Genomic DNA, 17,898 nt, shown 5'->3' on the forward strand with positions numbered 1-17,898 from the left:
GGATAACGAGCAGAGGGCTCTGTGGGTGTGGTGGAGCGCTCAAACACGAGGTGTCATGTTTGTGCGCCGGTGGCGGGGTACAAGGTCCTTGTATGTGCTTTATTTGATAAATGGAAATTGGTAGGGACCCGTCTTGGGTACGGCTCCCTGTGGTTTTGTCTGGGTTGTATCTGCTAATAGTGGTGTTGTCTCCGAGTCGGTGTTTGCGGTTGGAGGCCTAAGTTTGGTCAAGCAGGTACGTGAAGTAGTGGTGCCTACAAGGACCTTGGGGCTCAAAATTTCAGAATGTACTTACTGTTGCTGGTATGGGTTATGTATGGTATTTATGCAATTTGGTTTAATAAAAGGCTGCTTTGGCCATTAAACTCCAACTATGGTGTCTAGTGTTTTACTTGGGTAAAGAAATAAGGGGGAGTTTTGGTCAAGCAGTTTATGGAGACAAAATCATCTTTTATACCCTAGTCAAGCAAGGCCCGGAGTAAGGGAAGAAAAACCTAGCGGAGGGCCGACATGACAGGGTTAAAAGGGGGTTTGGAGTAATAATTTAAGGAGGGTTTAATGGAAATAGTAAAGGGGACACTTACAGGATTGGTGGAGCGTAGGGAACAGGTGGGGCTTAGGGGTCAAACAGTAGGAGGGTCCTGGAGAGGTCTTCAATCTGGAGAGAGACAACGTCGGAACAACTTCCCACCCTCCCTCCCCTTTTGTTTTTTGGTTACGTTCTTGGGTACTTTTGGGCTGTTTTCCTGGGTGGTATGTCAAGGCAGCTGGCGGGGTACAAGGTCCTTGTATGTGCTTTATTTGATAAATGGAAATTGGTAGGGACCCGTCTTGGGTACGGCTCCCTGTGGTTTTGTCTGGGTTGTATCTGCTAATAGTGGTGTTGTCTCCGAGTCGGTGTTTGCGGCTGGAGGCCTAAGTTTGGTCAAGCAGGTACGTGAAGTAGTGGTGCCTACAAGGACCTTGGGGCTCAAAATTTCAGAATGTACTTACTGTTGCTGGTATGGGTTATGTATGGTATTTATGCAATTTGGTTTAATAAAAGGCTGCTTTGGCCATTAAACTCCAACTATGGTGTCTAGTGTTTTACTTGGGTAAAGAAATAAGGGGGAGTTTTGGTCAAGCAGTTTATAGAGACAAAATCATCTTTTATACCCTAGTCAAGAGTATGCCACAACTGCAAACCTACCAAGACATGGCCTTCCACCTAAACTGACAGGCCGGGCAAGGGGAGCATTAATCAGAGAAGCAGCCAAGAGGCCCATGGTAGCTCTGGAGGAGCTATAGAGATCAGGTGGGAGAATCTGTCCACAGGACAACTTTTGGTTGTGTATTTCACAGATCTGGCCTTTATGAAAGACTGGCAAGAAGAAAGCCATTGTTGAAAGAAAGCCGTAAGAAGTCCCATTTGCAGCATTGCAAGAAGTCATGTGGGGGACACAGCAAACATGTGGAAGAAGGTGCTCTGGTCAGATGAGACCAAAACTGAACTCTTTTGGCCTACAAGCAAAAGGCTTTGTGTGGCGTAAAACTAACACTGCACATCACCCTGAACACACCACCGTGAAACATGGCGGTGGAAGTATCAAGTTGTGGGGATGCTTTTCTTCAGCAGGGACAGGGAAGCTGGTCAGAGTTGATGGGAAGATGGATGGACCAAATAACAGGGCAATCTTAGAAGAAAACCGGTTTGATTCTGCAAAAGACTTGAGACTTGGGTGGAGGCTAACCTTTCAGCAGGGTAGGGACCCTAAACATACAGCCAGGGCAGAGCTACAATGGAATGGTTTAAATCAAAGCATATTCATGTGTTAGAATGGTCAAGTCAATGTCCAGGCCTAAATTCATTTGAAAAACTGTGGCAAAACTTGAAAATTGCTCTTCACAGATGCTTTCCATCCAATCTGACAGAGCTTGAGCTATTTTGCAAGAAGAATGGGCAGAAATGTCACTTTTTAGATGTGCAAAGCTGGTAGAGACATACCCAAAAAGACTCGCAGCTGTAATTGCAGCGAAAGGTGGTTCTACGAAGTATTGACTCAGGGGGGGCTGAATTCAAATGCGCGCCACACTTTTCAGATATTTATTTGTAAAAAATGTTGAAAACCATTTCTCATTTTCCTTCCACTTCACAATTATGTGGCACTTTGTGTTGGTCTATCACAGAAAATCCTAAGAAAGTACATTTACATTTTTGGTTGTAACATGAAAAAACATTTTAAAGGCACTGTATGTCTTTATCTAAGAGGTACACTTTACGTGTACATTATGACATTTTGTACATATCAGGACTATCAATAGGTTTTATATTAATCAAGGTTTATTAAATAAAATAAATGCAGAAAATGATAGCTATCAGTTTCCCACACTCAAAATGCTAACTATATTTTTCATTAACTTTAGTTCCAATCAGTGGTAACTAACAACCTTGCCAATCAGATTTGTTCCATTAGCATGGAAAGTTTTGTTGGCTCATCATTCTCATGATCATTAAAACTCCACGATGTGAGATCTTGCATGGAGCCCCAGACGGAGGGAGATTGATAGTTATTTTGGGTTTCTTCCATTTGCGAATAATCGCACCAACTGTTGTCACTCTCTCACTTGTTGTCTCTCTCTCTGTGTGGAGATGGTCTTGTAGCCCATTCCAGGTTTGTGTAGGTCTACAGTCTTGTCCCTGACATCCTTGGACAGCTCTTTGGTCTTGTCTATAGTGGAGAGATTGGTATCTGATTGATTGATTGCTTCGGAGGAAGGGTGTCTTTTATACAGGTAACAAGCTAGGATTAGGAGCACTCCCTTCAAGAGAGTGCTCCTAATCTCAGCTCCATACCAGTATAGAAAACGGTATCAGGACAATATCCCCCCAGACATTATCCCCCGGGACAATATCCCCCCGGAAAACATCCCCCTGGACATGATCCCCCCCGGGACAACATCCCCCCGGATAATATCCCCCCGGGACAACATCCCCCAGGCAATATCCCCCCCGGGACAACATCCCCCTGAACAAAGGGTTAGGGTTAGAGGGGGGATATTGTCTAGGGGGATATTGTCCAGGGAGGATATTGTCCAGGGGGGATGTTTCCCGGTGGATATTGTCCGGGGGGGATAATGTCCGGGGATATTGTCCGGGGGGATAATGTCCGGGGATATTGTCCGGGGGGATAATGTCCGGGGATATTGTCCGGGGGGATATTGTCCAGGGGGATATTGTCCTAGAATCATAGAAGACACCTGGGAGCCAGAAATCTTGCTGACTGATAGGGGATCAAATGCTTATTTCACTCATTAAAATGCAAATCAATTTATAACTTTTTTGAAATGCGCTTTTCTGGATTTATTTGTTGGTATTCAGTCTCTCACTGTTGAAATAAACCTGCCATTAAAATTATAGACTGATCATTTCTTTGTCAGTGGGCAAACGTACAAAATCAGCAGGGGATCAAATACTTTTTTCCCTCACTGTATCTGCGTGTCATGAATGTATGTAGAAGTTATCCATGAACACTCATTATTTTTTGCTTTCTCACTTTCTGGATTCATTTCTTGGGTGATAAGTATTGAGCTGGATGGGCTATCATTTACTATGTGCAAGGCCTCTCCCACATATCATTTTATCTGTTAGAATTTAAAGTGAATTTCTACCCAGGCTAAAACTTTTATGATCACCAGGTAGAATTCCACTTGATAATGGTCTTTAACCACTTACCGCCTGCCCACTGTCAAATGATAGTGGAGCAGTGCGGCTCTCGTTCTGGAAGGACGTCATATGACGGCACCCAAAAAGGCCGCTCATGTGCGTCCGCGGGGGCGCACAGCTCAGCGATCACGGCTGCGCCGTGTTTCTAGCACACGGTGTGACCCCTATCTTGGTAAAGAGCCAATGACGTGGCTTTTTATCTATGTGATCGACTGTGTCCAATCACAGCCGGTCACATGTAAATGAGGAAGTGCCGTTTATCAGCTCTCCTCGCCTCACACGGTTAATGTGTGTGGTGAGGAGAGCCGATCAGCAGCTCCTCCTCAAAGGGGAGTCTAGGACAGGTAATCAGGGCACTGATCAACAGTGCCCTGATTACAGTAAAGTAAAAACAGTCCCCATAAGTCACACACAGACACATCAACCAATGTCCATCAGTGACCCCCAATCAGTGCTCACAGTGACCTCAATCAGTGCCCACAGTGCTGCCAGTCAGTGCATATCAGTGCCTGCTCATATGTGCTGCCCATCAGTGCTGCTCATCATTACCCAACAGTGCCGTCTGTCAGTGCCCACCAATGCCACCTATTAGTGCCCATCAGTGCCACCTTTCAGTGACCATCAGTGCCGCCTATCAGTGCCCATTAGTGCGTCATATTAGTGCCTCCTCATCAGTGCCAATCAGTGCAGCCTATCAGTGCCCATCAGTAAAGGAGAAAAATTACTTATTTATAAAATTTGCTGACAGAAATTAAAAAAACTTTTTTTTTCAAAAGTTTCTATCTTTTTTTTAGTAAAAAATAAAAAACCCAGTAGTGAATAAATACCACCAAAAGAAAGCTCTATTTGTGTGAAATAAATATAACAATTTCATTTGGGTACAGCATTGCATGACTGCACAATTGTCATTCAAAGTGTGAGAGCACTGAAAGCTGAAAATTGGCCTGGGCAGGAAGGGGGTGAAAGTGCCCGGTATTGAAAAGGTTAAAGAGCAGCTCACAGTCCCACTCCACCAGTCATCACTGTGTTTATGTAAATTGGTGGCACTTAAAGAGTTGCAATTTAATAAAATACACCTTTTATTTAGGACTCAAAAAGAGCTTTGTTTCTACTGAGCACCCCATGTCAGTTTTTGTTCATCCTTTTATTTGTCCCTTCTACTACTGTTTATTGTATATTCAGCCAAAAAGCAATGTCTGTGTTTAAAAAACTGAAATAAACTCTAAAATGCACCATGGCCAGATTTACCAATATTTAAAAGCTCAATTTCTCAGTGGACTTGAGCATTTCTATTTCATCCCTAAATTATGACCATATTTTTATTTAAGCCTAGATTCACACTATTGCGAACACAGACATCACAGACATTGCATGTGATTCGCACCGCATTGCTGTGCAGATCACATGCGATGTCTGTGCGATGCGAATTCAGCCATACAGTTTGTGTGGCTGAACTCGCATCCCATTCGCACGACAATGCTGCTTTTTTTTTTTTTCCACGAACTGGAATTGGATCGCATGGGCGTTCACATCTATGCGATCCAATTCCTGTCTGAATTCACAGTTCGCACTGCGATCCGAGAACCAATCTGGCAGTGTCAATAGGTTTATATTGACACCCGCATGGGGTTTTCAGAGAACAGTGTGAACTGCCTGCGGGGCAGATACGATGCGGGAACACTAGAATCGTGCTGGTTCCCGCATCGCACATGTGTGAACCAAGGTACTTTATCAAACAGATTTTGAATTTAACCGCTTCCGGACCGCCCACCGCATATATACTGCGGCAGGGCGGCCCTCCTGCGCGAATCGACGCAGGGCTACGTCGGTCGCGTGCCTGAAGCTAGGGGCGAGCGCGCGCCTCGCTCCTGCCCCCACTCAGCAGCGGGGACTCCAATGCACGGGGCAGGCGCTTCCGATTGCCACCTGACACCCGCGATGGCTCCCGGCTGAGAGAGAAGAATGGTCAGCTATTGTAAACACAGCTAACCATTCTTCTCTCTGGAATGATCACAGAGCTCCTTTGATCCTTCTATATAGGAACACAGGTCTCTGTGATCATTTCACAAGCCACGCCCCCATACAGTAAGAATTACGCCCCTAGGCTCACATTTAACCCCTTGATCACCCACAGTGTTAACCCTTTCCTTGCCAGTTTCATTATTACAGTAACAGTGCATATTTTTCGCACTGATTAATGTAGTAATGTCACTGGTCCCCCCAAAAGTGTCAAAAATGTCAGTCAGGGGTCCGATCTGTCCGCCGCAATCTCGCAGTACCGCTAAAAATCGCAGATCGCCGCCATTACTAGTAAAAAAAAAAAAAACAATAAAAATTACATAAATCTTTCCTGTAGTTAGTAGACGCGATATCTTTTGTGCAAAACAAACAAAATACGCTTATTGCGATTTTCTTTACCAAAAATATGTAGCAAAAAACAAATTGGCCTAAAATGTTAAAAAATTTTAATTTTTACATTTTTTTTGTGAATGTTATATAGCAAAAAGTGAAAAATATTGTTTTTTTATTTTCAAAATTGTCGCTCTTGTTTTGTTTATAGCGCAAAAAATAAAAAATCACACAGGTGATCAAATACCACCAAAAGAAAGCTCTATTTCTGGGAAAAAAAGGAAATCAATTTTATTTGGGTACAGAGTCGCACGATCGCGCAGTTGTCAGTTAAAGTAACGCAGTGCCGAATCACAAAATATGGCCTGGAATCTTCCGGTCCAGAAGTGGTTAAATTGTGCCTATGGGTACTTGTTTTTCTAAAGACGCCTGCCCCGCTATGAATATCAATTTTCCCTCATCTGTTTAGCTGAATGTATAAGCGCATACTGATGATACAATTACTGTTATCAGGTGATTATGCAAATTCTGATTAGATTACAGAAACAAGAACATACTGAGGTTACAGGAGCAAATGCATTCAATTAAAACTCAAAGCAAAACATTTTTCCACTTTTAGAATGAGGTGAAGAGGTAGAACCATTTTATTTTCTGTATCAGGACAGGAAGTGTGTAAAAATAACCAACAGGGACAGCAATAAAAAGTTGACTTGGTCACAAATTTAAACTCCATTAAAAACTAAGCGAAATATAAATTATTCATAAGTCAAGTTGGCCATACGATAGCACATCTTCAAATAAATGCTTGTATAAACGTGTACGAACATTCATGTGAAAATTCTCAGTACGTTCGATGACTTGACAAATGTAATTTGAAAGTGCTTCAAAATTGTGTTTGCTTCTAACATTTACTTTATGAATGAAGGTAATTAATCAAAAGAAAACCATATTCAACGGTAATAAATTGCTCGTTCGAGAAAAATTTTCTGTTGTCGAAAAAAAAACGTCAATTTGACCCCAAAATCAAATGAACGATCTTAAAGCTAAACATTTCAAAACAAAATTCCACTAGTGTATGGCCAGCTTAAAGCCCCGTACACACGCAACGATTATCGGCCGACCGATCGTCCGTCTTTTGTCCAGAGTTGTGTTTTGTTGGTTGGAATGTGCTCTAGACTGCACACTAATTTTTTTGCCCAACAAAATTCTACTTCAGAAGTGATGTCATGTGTTGGTTTGCTTTCTTTGTGTTCTTTCTTCACTGAGCATGCCCAGACTTGCTTATCAGATTTTTCCCTGTCGAAATCTGTACTGACTGCACGAAAACCGGCCGTTGTGTTAACAGCCAACAAAAAATTTATAGTCTGCACACCAGATTTTTTTCGGTTGAAAAGTCAGAGTTGGTTGTCGGAAGCATCATACTAACAAGCCGAAAATCGGCAGATCGGTCGTCGGACGAAAATTTCCTGCCAATTTTCGACGCGTGTGTACGGGGCTTTAGTCTACTCATCTTGGTACACACATACAGTGCCTTGAAAAAGTATTCATATCCCTTAAAATTTTCCACATTCTGTCATGTTACAACCAAAAACGTAAATATATTCTATTGGGATTTTATGCGATAGACCAACATAAAGTGGCACATAATTGTGGAGTGGAAGGGAAGTCTTGCCACAGATTCTCAATTGGATTTAGGTCCAAACTTTGACTGAGCCATTCTAACAAATGAATATGCTTTGATCTAAACCATTTCATTATAGCTCTGCCCGTATGTTTAGGGTTATTGTCCTGCTGGAAGGTAAACCTCCACCCTAGTCTCAAGTCTTTTGCAGACTCTAACAAGTTTTCTTCTCCCTGTATTTGGCTCCATCCATCTGCCCTTCAACTCTGACCGACTTCCCTGTCCCTGCTAAAGAAAAGCATCCCCACAACATAATGCTGCCACCACCATGTTTTACCGTGGGGATGGTGTGTTCAGAGTGATGTGTAGTGTTCAATGTTGGTCTCATCTGACCAGAGTACCTTCTTCCACATGTTTGCTGTGTCCCCCACACTGTTGTTGTCCTGCTGGAAGGTAAACCTCCACCCCAGTCTCAAGTCTTTTGCAGACTCTAACAGGTTTTCTTCTAAGGTTGGCCTGTAGTTGGCTCCATCCATCTTTCCATCAACTCTGACCGGCTTCCATGTCCCTGCTGAAGAAAAGCATCTCCACAACATGATGCTGCCACCACCATGTTTCACGGTGGGGATGGTGTGTTCAGGGTGATGTGCAGTGTTAGTTTTCTGCCACACATAGCATTTTGCTTTTAGGCCAAAAAGTTCAATTTTGGTCTCATCTGAACAGAGCACGCTCTTTCACATGTTTGCTGTGTCCCCCCACATGGCTTCATGCAAACTGCAAATGGGACTTCTTATGGTTTTCTTTCAACAATGGCTTTCTTCTTGCCACTCTTCCATAAAGGCCAGATTTTTGGAATGCATGACTAATAGTTGTCCTGTGGACAGATTCTCCCACCTGAGCTGTGGATCTCTGAAGCTCCTCCAGAGTTAGCATGGACCTCTTGGCTGCTTCTCTGATTAAGCAAAAAAATATATAAAGTGAGTGCTGCTGGCACAAAATAAAGGTGAATATAAAACCTGCGAAAAACAATATAAAGTGAACTTGAGTGCAGCGCTGATAATTATGACAGTGTTTTTAGAAACATAGAAACATAGAAACATAGAATGTGTCGGCAGATAAGAACCATTTGGTCCATCTAGTCTGCCCAATATATCTGAATCCTATGAATAGTCCCTGGCCCTATCTTATATGAAGGATAGCCTTATGCCTATCCCATGCATGCTTAAACTCCTTCACTGTATTTGCAGCTACCACTTCTGCAGGAAGGTTATTCCATGCATCCACTACTCTCTCAGTAAAGTAATACTTCCTCATATTACTTTTAAACCTTTGCCCCTCTAATTTAAAACTGTGTCCTCTTGTGGTAGCTTTTCTTCTTTTAAATATGCTCTCCTCCTTTACCGAGTTGATTCCCTTTATGTATTTAAAAGTTTCTATCATATCCCCTCTGTCTCTTCTTTCTTCCAAGCTATACATGTTAAGGTCCTTTAACCTTTCCTGGTAAGTTTTTTCCTGCAATCCATGTACTAGTTTAGTAGCTCTTCTCTGAACTCTCTCTAGAGTATCTATATCCTTCTGGAGATATGGCCTCCAGTACTGCGCACAATACTCCAAGTGAGGTCTCACCAGTGTTCTGTACAGCGGCATAAGCACTTCTCTCTTTCTACTGCTTATACCTCTCCCTATACATCCAAGCATTCTGCTGGCATTTCATGCTGCTCTATTACATTGTCTTCCCACCTTTAAGTCTTCTGAAATAATTACTCCTAAATCCCTTTCCTCAGATACTGAGGTCAGGACTGTGTCAAATATTCTATATTCTGCCCTTGGGTTTTTACGCCCCAGGTGCACTATCTTGCACTTATCCACATTAAATTTCAGTTGCCAGAGTTCTGACCATTCTTCTAGTTTTCCTAAATCCTTTTCCATTTGGCGTTTCCCTCCAGGAACATCAACCCTGTTACATATCTTTGTGTCATCAGCAAAAAGACAAACCTTACCATCGAGGCCTTTTGTAATATCACTTATGAAGATATTAAACAAAATTGGTCCCAGTACAGATCCATCAGGTACCCCACTGGTAACATGACCTTGTTCTGAATGTTCTCCATTGACTACAACCCTCTGTTGTCTGTCACTCAGCCACTGCCTAATCCACTCAACAATATGGGAGTCCATGCTCAATGACTGCAGTTTATTGATAAGTCTTCTATGTGGGACAGTGTCAAAAGCCTTACTAAAATCTAGATATGCAATGTCTACTGCACCTCCACCGTCTATTATTTTAGTCACCCAGTCAAAAAAATCTATAAGATTTGTTTGACATGATCTCCCTGAAGTAAACCCATGTTGTTTTTCATCTTGCAATCCATGGGATTTAAGATGTTCCACAATCCTATCCTTTAATAGGGTTTCCATTAATTTGCCTACTATTGATGTCAGACTCACTGGTCTATAGTTGCTCGATTCCTCCCTACTACCTTTCTTGTGAATGGGCACGATATTTGCCAATTTCCAATCTTCCGGGACGACTCCTGTAACTAATGATTGGTTAAATAAATCTGTTAATGGTTTTGCCAGCTCACCACTAAGCTCTTTTAATAATTTTGGGTGTATCTCAACAGGACCCTGTGACTTATTTGTCTTCACTATAGACAGCAATCTTAGAACGTCTTCCTCTGTAAAGACACATGCATCAAACGATTCATTAGTCATCCTTTCAAGTGGAGGTCCTTCTCCTTCTTTTTCTTCTGTAAAAACTGAACAGAAGTATTCATTAAGGCAGTCGGCTAGCCCTTTATTCTCTTCTACATACCTTCCGTCCTTTGTTTTTAATTTAGTTATTCCTTGTTTTAATTTCCTTTTTTCATTTATATATCTGAAGAATGTCTTATCCCCCTTTTTCATAGACTGAGCTAGTTTTTCTTCTGCCTGCGCTTTAGAAGTTCTTATAACTTGCTTGGCCTCTTTCTGCCTAATCTTGTAGATTTCCTTATCTTCATTGCTCTGGGTTTTTTTATAATGCTAGCTTTTTATTTTTAATGATTTGGTCCACTTCTGCTGAGTACCACAGTGGTCTCTTCCTTTTTTTGCTTTTACTGACAAGTCTAATGCAATTTTCTGTTGCCTTCAATAATGCACCTTTTTTTTTAAACAAGCAAAAGTCCAAATAAAGGAAAAATTCCTCATAAAGTGATCAAAGGATATTTGTACATCAGGGTTTCTCAACCTAGGGTTCCTCCTGAGGTTGCTGGGGGTTCCTTCAGCAATGGGCAATTTCTGCCTCTCCGATAAGTTTCCAATGACACCATTGTTCCTTTTTGCAATCTGTAAGGGTTTAATTCTTCCCAATGATGACAAGAGTAAGGAGCATTCTTCCCACTGACTGTCACACTAATGTGTCATGAGTTGTAGATTTCTAATTTTTAGCAGGGGTTCCCCGAGACCAGACATTTATTTCAAGGGTTCCTCTGTGTTGAAAAGGTGGAGAAAGAATGTTGTACATAAGCATAAAGTCCAAAGGGATGCCGATCTATGCTGAAGTCCTGGAGGCACTTTCCAATGGAGGAGAGCAAGTGAGCTTCTTCATACAGTGGGTATCGTATGAAAAGTGACCGTGGGACCATCATAGTGAGCCACGTTTCCAGCATACTGGTTGACAGCGATACAGGGCCTATTTATTACATCATCTGGTGAGTGTACAGAAAGGTGGAGGGAGAGCACAGTGAAGAAATCTTTTGGTAACACATGAGGTGCATCACTTCCTCTATTTCACGGCTATGTTTTGGCTTTAGTCTGGTGAATGTTCTGGCACTCTGTGTCTGTCACTGGAGGAACCTTTCTGAATACATTGATTCATGCAGCTGTCTCTTGACTGCTAATTACACATTTGGATTCAGCCTTTGGACTTTATGTTTATGTTCAAATATAATTTAATCACTTTATGAGGAATTTTTCCTTTGTTTGGACTTTCGCTTGTTTAAACACTGTCATAATTATCAGCGCTGCAGTCAAGTTCACTTTATATTGCTTCTCTGATTAATGCTCTCCTATCCCGGCCTGTCAGTTTGGGTGGACGGCCATGTCTTGCTAGGTTTGCAGTTGTGCCATACTCATTCCATTTTCAGATGATGGATTGTGGGGTGTTCAAAGCTTGGAATATTTTTTTTATAACCTATCCCTGCTTTAACCACTCCACAACTTTATCCCTGGCCTGTCTGGTGTGTTCCTTGCCCTTCATGATGCTGTTTGTTCACTAAGGTTCTCTAACAGACCTCTGAGGGCTTCACAGAACAGCTGTATTTATACTGAGATTAAATTACACACAGGTTGACTGTATTTACTAATTAGGTGACTTATGAATGCTATTGGTTCCACTCGATTTTGGTTTGGGGTATCAGAGTAAAGGGGGGCTGAATACAAATGCACGCCACACTTTTCAGATATTTATTTGTAAAAAATTTTGAAAACCTTTTATCATTTTCCTTCCACTTCACAATTATATGCCACTTTGTGTTGGTCTATTACATAAAATCCCAATAAAATACATTTTATGTTTTTAGATATAACATGACATGACAAAATGTGGAAAATTTCAGGGGTTTCTCCACATCCAATTCGCATGACAGGAGAGTGTGACTGGCTCTCAATGGAGCCGGTTTACACAGCTCTGGGACAGCGCTGTGTGCATGAGGCCTTAAAGACTGAATATCAAGGTTTGTACTTAAAGGAAAACTCTACTTGCGCTAAACACTTGTTATAGCATTGCATTTTTTTAAATTTTTTTAAATTTTTTTAAATTTATTGATAGAAACATTTCTATTTGACTCTGGCGATGGAGAATATTTTTTAAAGAAAAAAAATGAAAATGTCCTTTCCCTGCAGTATGACAGCCTAGAGGTGTGCAGTGGACGGTATGTTTATGTGACTTGAGCTGCCAGGTGCTGCCTGCAGGCCACCCATATAAGTGTATTGGGTTGTAGCGGCTGCACTGACACAGTCGCATGTCCAGTTTGACGGTGCATGGCCCCAAAAGCACATTGTCTATATTTGGGGCCAACCACCTGCACCTGCACTCTTGTCAAATTAAGACAAGGAGCTATACCCATACAATAGGCCTGGTTCACACTATTGCGGGTTTGGGGCCTGCTTTGACCCTGCTCTAAAGGGGATCTATGGGGGACCCTGGCCTGGCCTGCTCTAAAGGGGGATCTATGGGTACCCTGGCCTGCTCCAAAGGGGGTCATATTGGCTAAATATATATATATTCTTTGCAGGGAGAGCCTGGAGTACCTAGTGGTGCAGGAAAACCTGGTAGCACGGGGAATATAGGTGAAAAGGTAAGACTAAATAGGGATCTATGGGGACCCTGGCCTGCTCTAAAGGGGGATCTATGGGGGACCCTGGCCTACCCTAAAGGGGGATCTATGGGGACCCTGCTCTAAAGAGGGATCTATGGGGGACCCTGGCCTGGCCTACCCTAAAGGGGGATCTATGGGGACCCTGCTCTAAAGGGGATCTATGGGGGACCCTGGCCTGGCTTGCTCTAAAGGGAGATCTATGGGGGGCGAAAAGGGGCGGAAAATGGATGACCTTAAAATGATGCTCCCCCCTGAAAAAAGTTCTGCGGGCGCCCATGGCATGCACCATTTTGGAATCGCAGCGGCTGGGTATAGACCATGCAATCTCCTTGCGGTTCCTGCAAACGTGCTGCAGTTTGAGATACTTTGGTATGCCTTAAGAATGAACGGAATCCCAGTGCATTTTTTAAACAACAGGGCATTTTGACTGTGGGTGGTTGGAGGAGCAGGAATCGCTGCGATTCCCTAACCCACAACCACACACAATAGGCGAACCAGGCCTAACATGGGCGGCCTGCATGCAGCACTTAGTAATACACAGCCAAATTGAGGACTGTGTGAATGAAGGCCTAAAGAGAGTGCCGAATTACCAAATAGGCAGAGGCATATCGGCCCCATGCTATTTAAGGGCCCAGTGATAATGGATCAACCATAGACATGAGGTTAACGTTACAGTTTGTCTCTTAAAAGTTCATCTTCATTCAGCTGTTTGTAAAAAGTTTTGGTGCAACCTACATACGTGTAATGTACTGTAGTGATGGGTATCTCCATCTAGCGCCTGACATTCACACTTCTTAGTTCATTGCTATCCCACTAGAACAGGGATCCCCAAACTACGTTCCTCCAGCTGTTGCAGAACTACACATCCCATGAGGCATTGTAAAACTCTGACATTCACAGACATGACTAGGCATGATGGGAATTGTATTTCCTGAACAACTGGAGGCCCATAGTTTGAAGACCCCATCAGAAACGGGCAAGGAGGGCCCCAAGGTTTCAACTGTCTAGGGGCTTCCACTGAGTTTAATCTGCCACTGCTTCCAAAGCAAGAAGTTAAAATTAATATTTCACCCTTCCTTCACTCCCCAAACAATCCCTTCACTACTAGGAGTAAAGAGAAATTCCTGGTAATTTTGGAGTATAGTGGATTATGTAACAGACTCCCAACCTCTCATGTGTCAGTGCTGATACTTAGCAATTGGCACCAACACCATCATATGGCAAGAAAAGAAGAAGGCACCTCTAAGTGCAGCTTGTAAAACCTTTATTTGCACACAGAGAATAAAAAACTCACAAGATGGGCGAATATAACGACATCACTCGGGGTCCATTCCTGACCCTGTGGCTCTATCTTCCTAGGCCATCCAGCAGCAAGGAGATGGTGGAGTAGGAGACCCCAGGCAGGGGCAGTTCCTCCATCCAAGGCTGCAATGGAACACACGCCTCGCCCTTGGACCGCACGGGGCGTAGTGATGTCAGGCGGTGGTAACGCATTTCGGAGCATGCGCAATAATGCTCCTTCCTCAAACCAATGACAGGAAGAGAGGACACCATCATATGGGGACAGGGAAATGTCCTCAATCCATAGCCCTGCACTGGAAGTAAGGACGCTGAGGGACAGTTCACCACTAGAACATGGAGGAGTGCCACCTAGGTGGGGGAGCTGGGTCAAGTAAGTAAAATGCTTTTATTATCCCCTAGACCAGCCTTTCTCAACCTCTTCAACACAGAGGAACCCTTAAAATAAATTTCTGGTCTCGGGGAACCCCTGCTAACAATGAAAAACCTACAACTCATGACACATTAGGGTGACAGTCAGTGGGAAGAATGCTCCTTACTCTTGTCATCATTGGGAAGAATTACCCCCTTACAGAGAGCTAAAAGGAACAATGGTGTCATTGGGAAGTTATCAGAGAGGCAGAAATTGTCCATTGCTCAAGGAACCTCTAGCAACCTCAGGAGGAACCCTGGTTGAGAAACCCTGCCCTAGACAGAAATTAAAATTTAACCCTTGCAGCGCAGGCGCAGCCCCACTGCAATTAAGGAGTTTTTGTTTTACTGGAGTTGGGCTTTAAACCTGTTGCTTTGTCCTACATGGACAAAACACGGGTTCATCTTAAATGAATTTGTAATTTTTCAGTAGTGAAAGCTTTATAGATGGTACTATGGCCATGTACAAACCCCTGTGTCCCCCCTGTTGCACTAATTTAATGCCAGAGCCTGTACAAACTTATACACATGCTCCCACCACCATCACTATATCATAGCTCCCAACTGTCCCTGATTTCTAGGGAATGTCAATAAATGGGAACAAAGTCCCTCTGCCCCTCTTTCCTCCTCATTTGTCCCTCATTTTGGTCTGATGTATATAGTTATATATAAATTGCACTACTTATCTAGCAAAAAGTGTTTTATAAACCTTTCATCCAATTTCTAAATTGCTGTATTGTGGGTTTAACAAATCATATTTTTTTGTACAGTTCTCCTTTAAGGGGGGCGTGGCAGGGGTGTGTCCTATGCCTACAATACTCTTGTTAATAGGCGTCCCTCATTCCCATCTCAGAAAGTTGGGAGGTATGCTATTTATTTTCTGTTCATATAAATAAAGTTTCTCAACTTACAGCAGAATTTGGAGTGTATCTCAGAAATCGAACAACTTTGGCGTCTGAAGCCGGGCAGGCTAAAGCCATATATCGATTGCGAAAGGTCCCATAGATTTTCAGGTGAAATCCTGGCTTGCCTAAAGTATCCTTCCCACCACTGGCAACATCGATTCCATAGGCTGACAGGTCAAAATGTAAATTGTGGGCTCGGATCTCTGGAGTTGGCACCTGTGTTGATGAAAGTCAAACAAAACAGATTTTTTTTAGAAACTTCAAATACTTTTAACTTTTTGCTATTGAGCTCTGTAAACAAAGTCAGTAAAGCAGCTAATGTTAGCCTGGTAAACATATGCAAAACTTAATATTTACCTTGCAACAGAAAGAAAAAAATATTTTTAAAATTTTTTAAGGCTTACTTAAAGCATGATAGATAAAGAAAAAAATAAAGCTTAAAGCTTTCTGCCGAGTTCTCCAATAGCAAGTGGCTTGCTCTGAGGACACTTTTGCGTGCTCGCTCCCGAGCAGGCTTTCTGTGTCCATAGGACACAGAGTGTGGCTCAGCCCAGACCTCACTCACACCTCATTGGCTGAGACTGACAGCAGCGGGAGCTAGCAGGGAGAGAGCAGGGAGAGCCGCTGCTCTTGTGCACGTTGCTGGATCAAGATTGGGCTCAGGTGAGTATAAGAGGAGCTCATGAGGGAGCTGCACACTGAAGGTTTTTTTTTTTTACCTTCATGCAGAATGCCTTCAGCCTTTACAACCAATTTAAAATGACTCTGCAATTAGAATGAATAAATTAAATAACCTGCACCGTGTGAAAGATGTTTAAAACTTAAAGTATTAAAAACTCACTATTTTTTAGCTCAGCGCATTAAGCACAACCAGATAAACATTCGGCAGTGAACTATTTGTTACAATTCTTACCCCAGCACTTGCAGTTTACAACGTTCAATGCTGCTGGCTCCTGCTCTCTTAGTGCTGCTTCCCTGAACTTCCAGTGTTCACAGGAAACAACGAAGAGTGGACAGTGCAACTTGGAGTCAGTTTGTTAGATTAGAAAAAAGGCGGGGGAGTGGGTGGGTGGGCAGGGAGGTAACTTGCTACCCTAGGCTACAGGGCTGTGTGTTTCTTTTGATGCACACAGTGCTAGGAGACACAGCTCGAGTCTCTGCATGCAAGAGTGACTTCATAGGATGCTGCAAGAAAAAAGGGCCACCCTGGAACATGAAACCTGGGGCTATAATCAAAGTTATCATCAAACCACATCCCAATGTAAATTGTGTCTGGCCTTCACGTATCCAATTATACGCCAACCCCTTATTATCATTTTTAACTTCTGATTACTATCTGAAAATCCTTAATGTTTTCAAGTTTGGAAACAACTTATGTGATTCAGGAAGATGGTATTTGTATCTGTTTAATGTTTTTGTATATAAATATGTGATTCACAGATCCAATGTTATATTATGTCCAAGGAAGCCTAACATGTTTTAAAATTTGAGGGTAGATTTATAAAGAGTTTTCATAGCAATTTGCTCAGTGAAAGTGCATGTACATTCATTCGGTGTGCACAGTGCAGAAAAACAAATGTTATTCAATTGTAAATCAGTGATTTTAAAAATCAATTAAAAATCAACGATTTACAATTAAAAAAAGCACAGGATATAGCCCAATAACATTAATTTTTTTCCCCATTTGATCTGAATGAATGTACAAGTGCTTTCACTAGGTGAACTCCTGCATGAATTCTTTATAAATCAACCCCTTAAAATGCTGCATTTGGTCAATAGATGGCGCTAAGTATAATAGGATTTTCCTGTGATACTTAACCCCATCTAGTGGCCAAATGTGGCAATTTCTGTTTCATCAACTCAATGACAAAACATTCAAACAGCACCGGAAAAAAAGGCTAGTAGCATTCATTTTTTTTCCCCATAAACGAACATGCAGGTTCACTAGATGAATTTTGTTTTACATACACCTCAGGTGTTCTTTTTTGTTGGTAGTAGAAAACCCAATTTTTATATTAAAAAATACTCCACTGATAGCTGTGATTTTTATGAACCCTGAAATGGTCTGGTTTGAAAAAAGAAGCACTCAAATTGGGAGGGGCTGCATTAACAACCAATCAGGCTTTGCTGAATGATATGTTCCTGCATGGTAGACTTTGACTGGAGAAGTCAGTAGAGTTGATGACTTATCAGTGTGTTCCAGCTTCTTCACTGTCCAATCTGCAAGCTGAGAGCAATGTATACCTTAAA

At 42.3% G+C, this 17,898-nt stretch overlaps 1 protein-coding gene and 1 long non-coding RNA gene across 3 annotated transcripts in view; one reads left to right on the forward strand and one right to left on the reverse strand.

Moving 5' to 3' along the window:
* The window catches only part of LOC309565261, a 643,481-nt gene extending 641,808 nt beyond the window's left edge, over positions 1 to 1,673 (forward strand). Inside the window, exon 3 of the long non-coding RNA XR_014225799.1 lies at positions 1,613 to 1,673. This is a non-coding gene — a long non-coding RNA (uncharacterized lncRNA). The remainder of the gene's footprint in view (positions 1 to 1,612) is intronic.
* LOC309565254 (uncharacterized protein) overlaps positions 1 to 17,898 on the reverse strand; it is a 177,391-nt gene that overhangs the window by 44,380 nt on the left and 115,113 nt on the right. For both annotated transcript variants that reach the window (XM_082270134.1, XM_082270135.1), the window contains one exon: positions 15,655 to 15,864. In XM_082270134.1, coding sequence (XP_082126260.1) covers positions 15,655 to 15,864 — 210 coding nt within the window. The remainder of the gene's footprint in view (positions 1 to 15,654; positions 15,865 to 17,898) is intronic.

Source organism: Pelophylax lessonae (genome assembly GCF_965119305.1).
Source record: "Pelophylax lessonae genome assembly, chromosome: 10".
Lineage (NCBI taxonomy): Eukaryota > Metazoa > Chordata > Amphibia > Anura > Ranidae > Pelophylax > Pelophylax lessonae.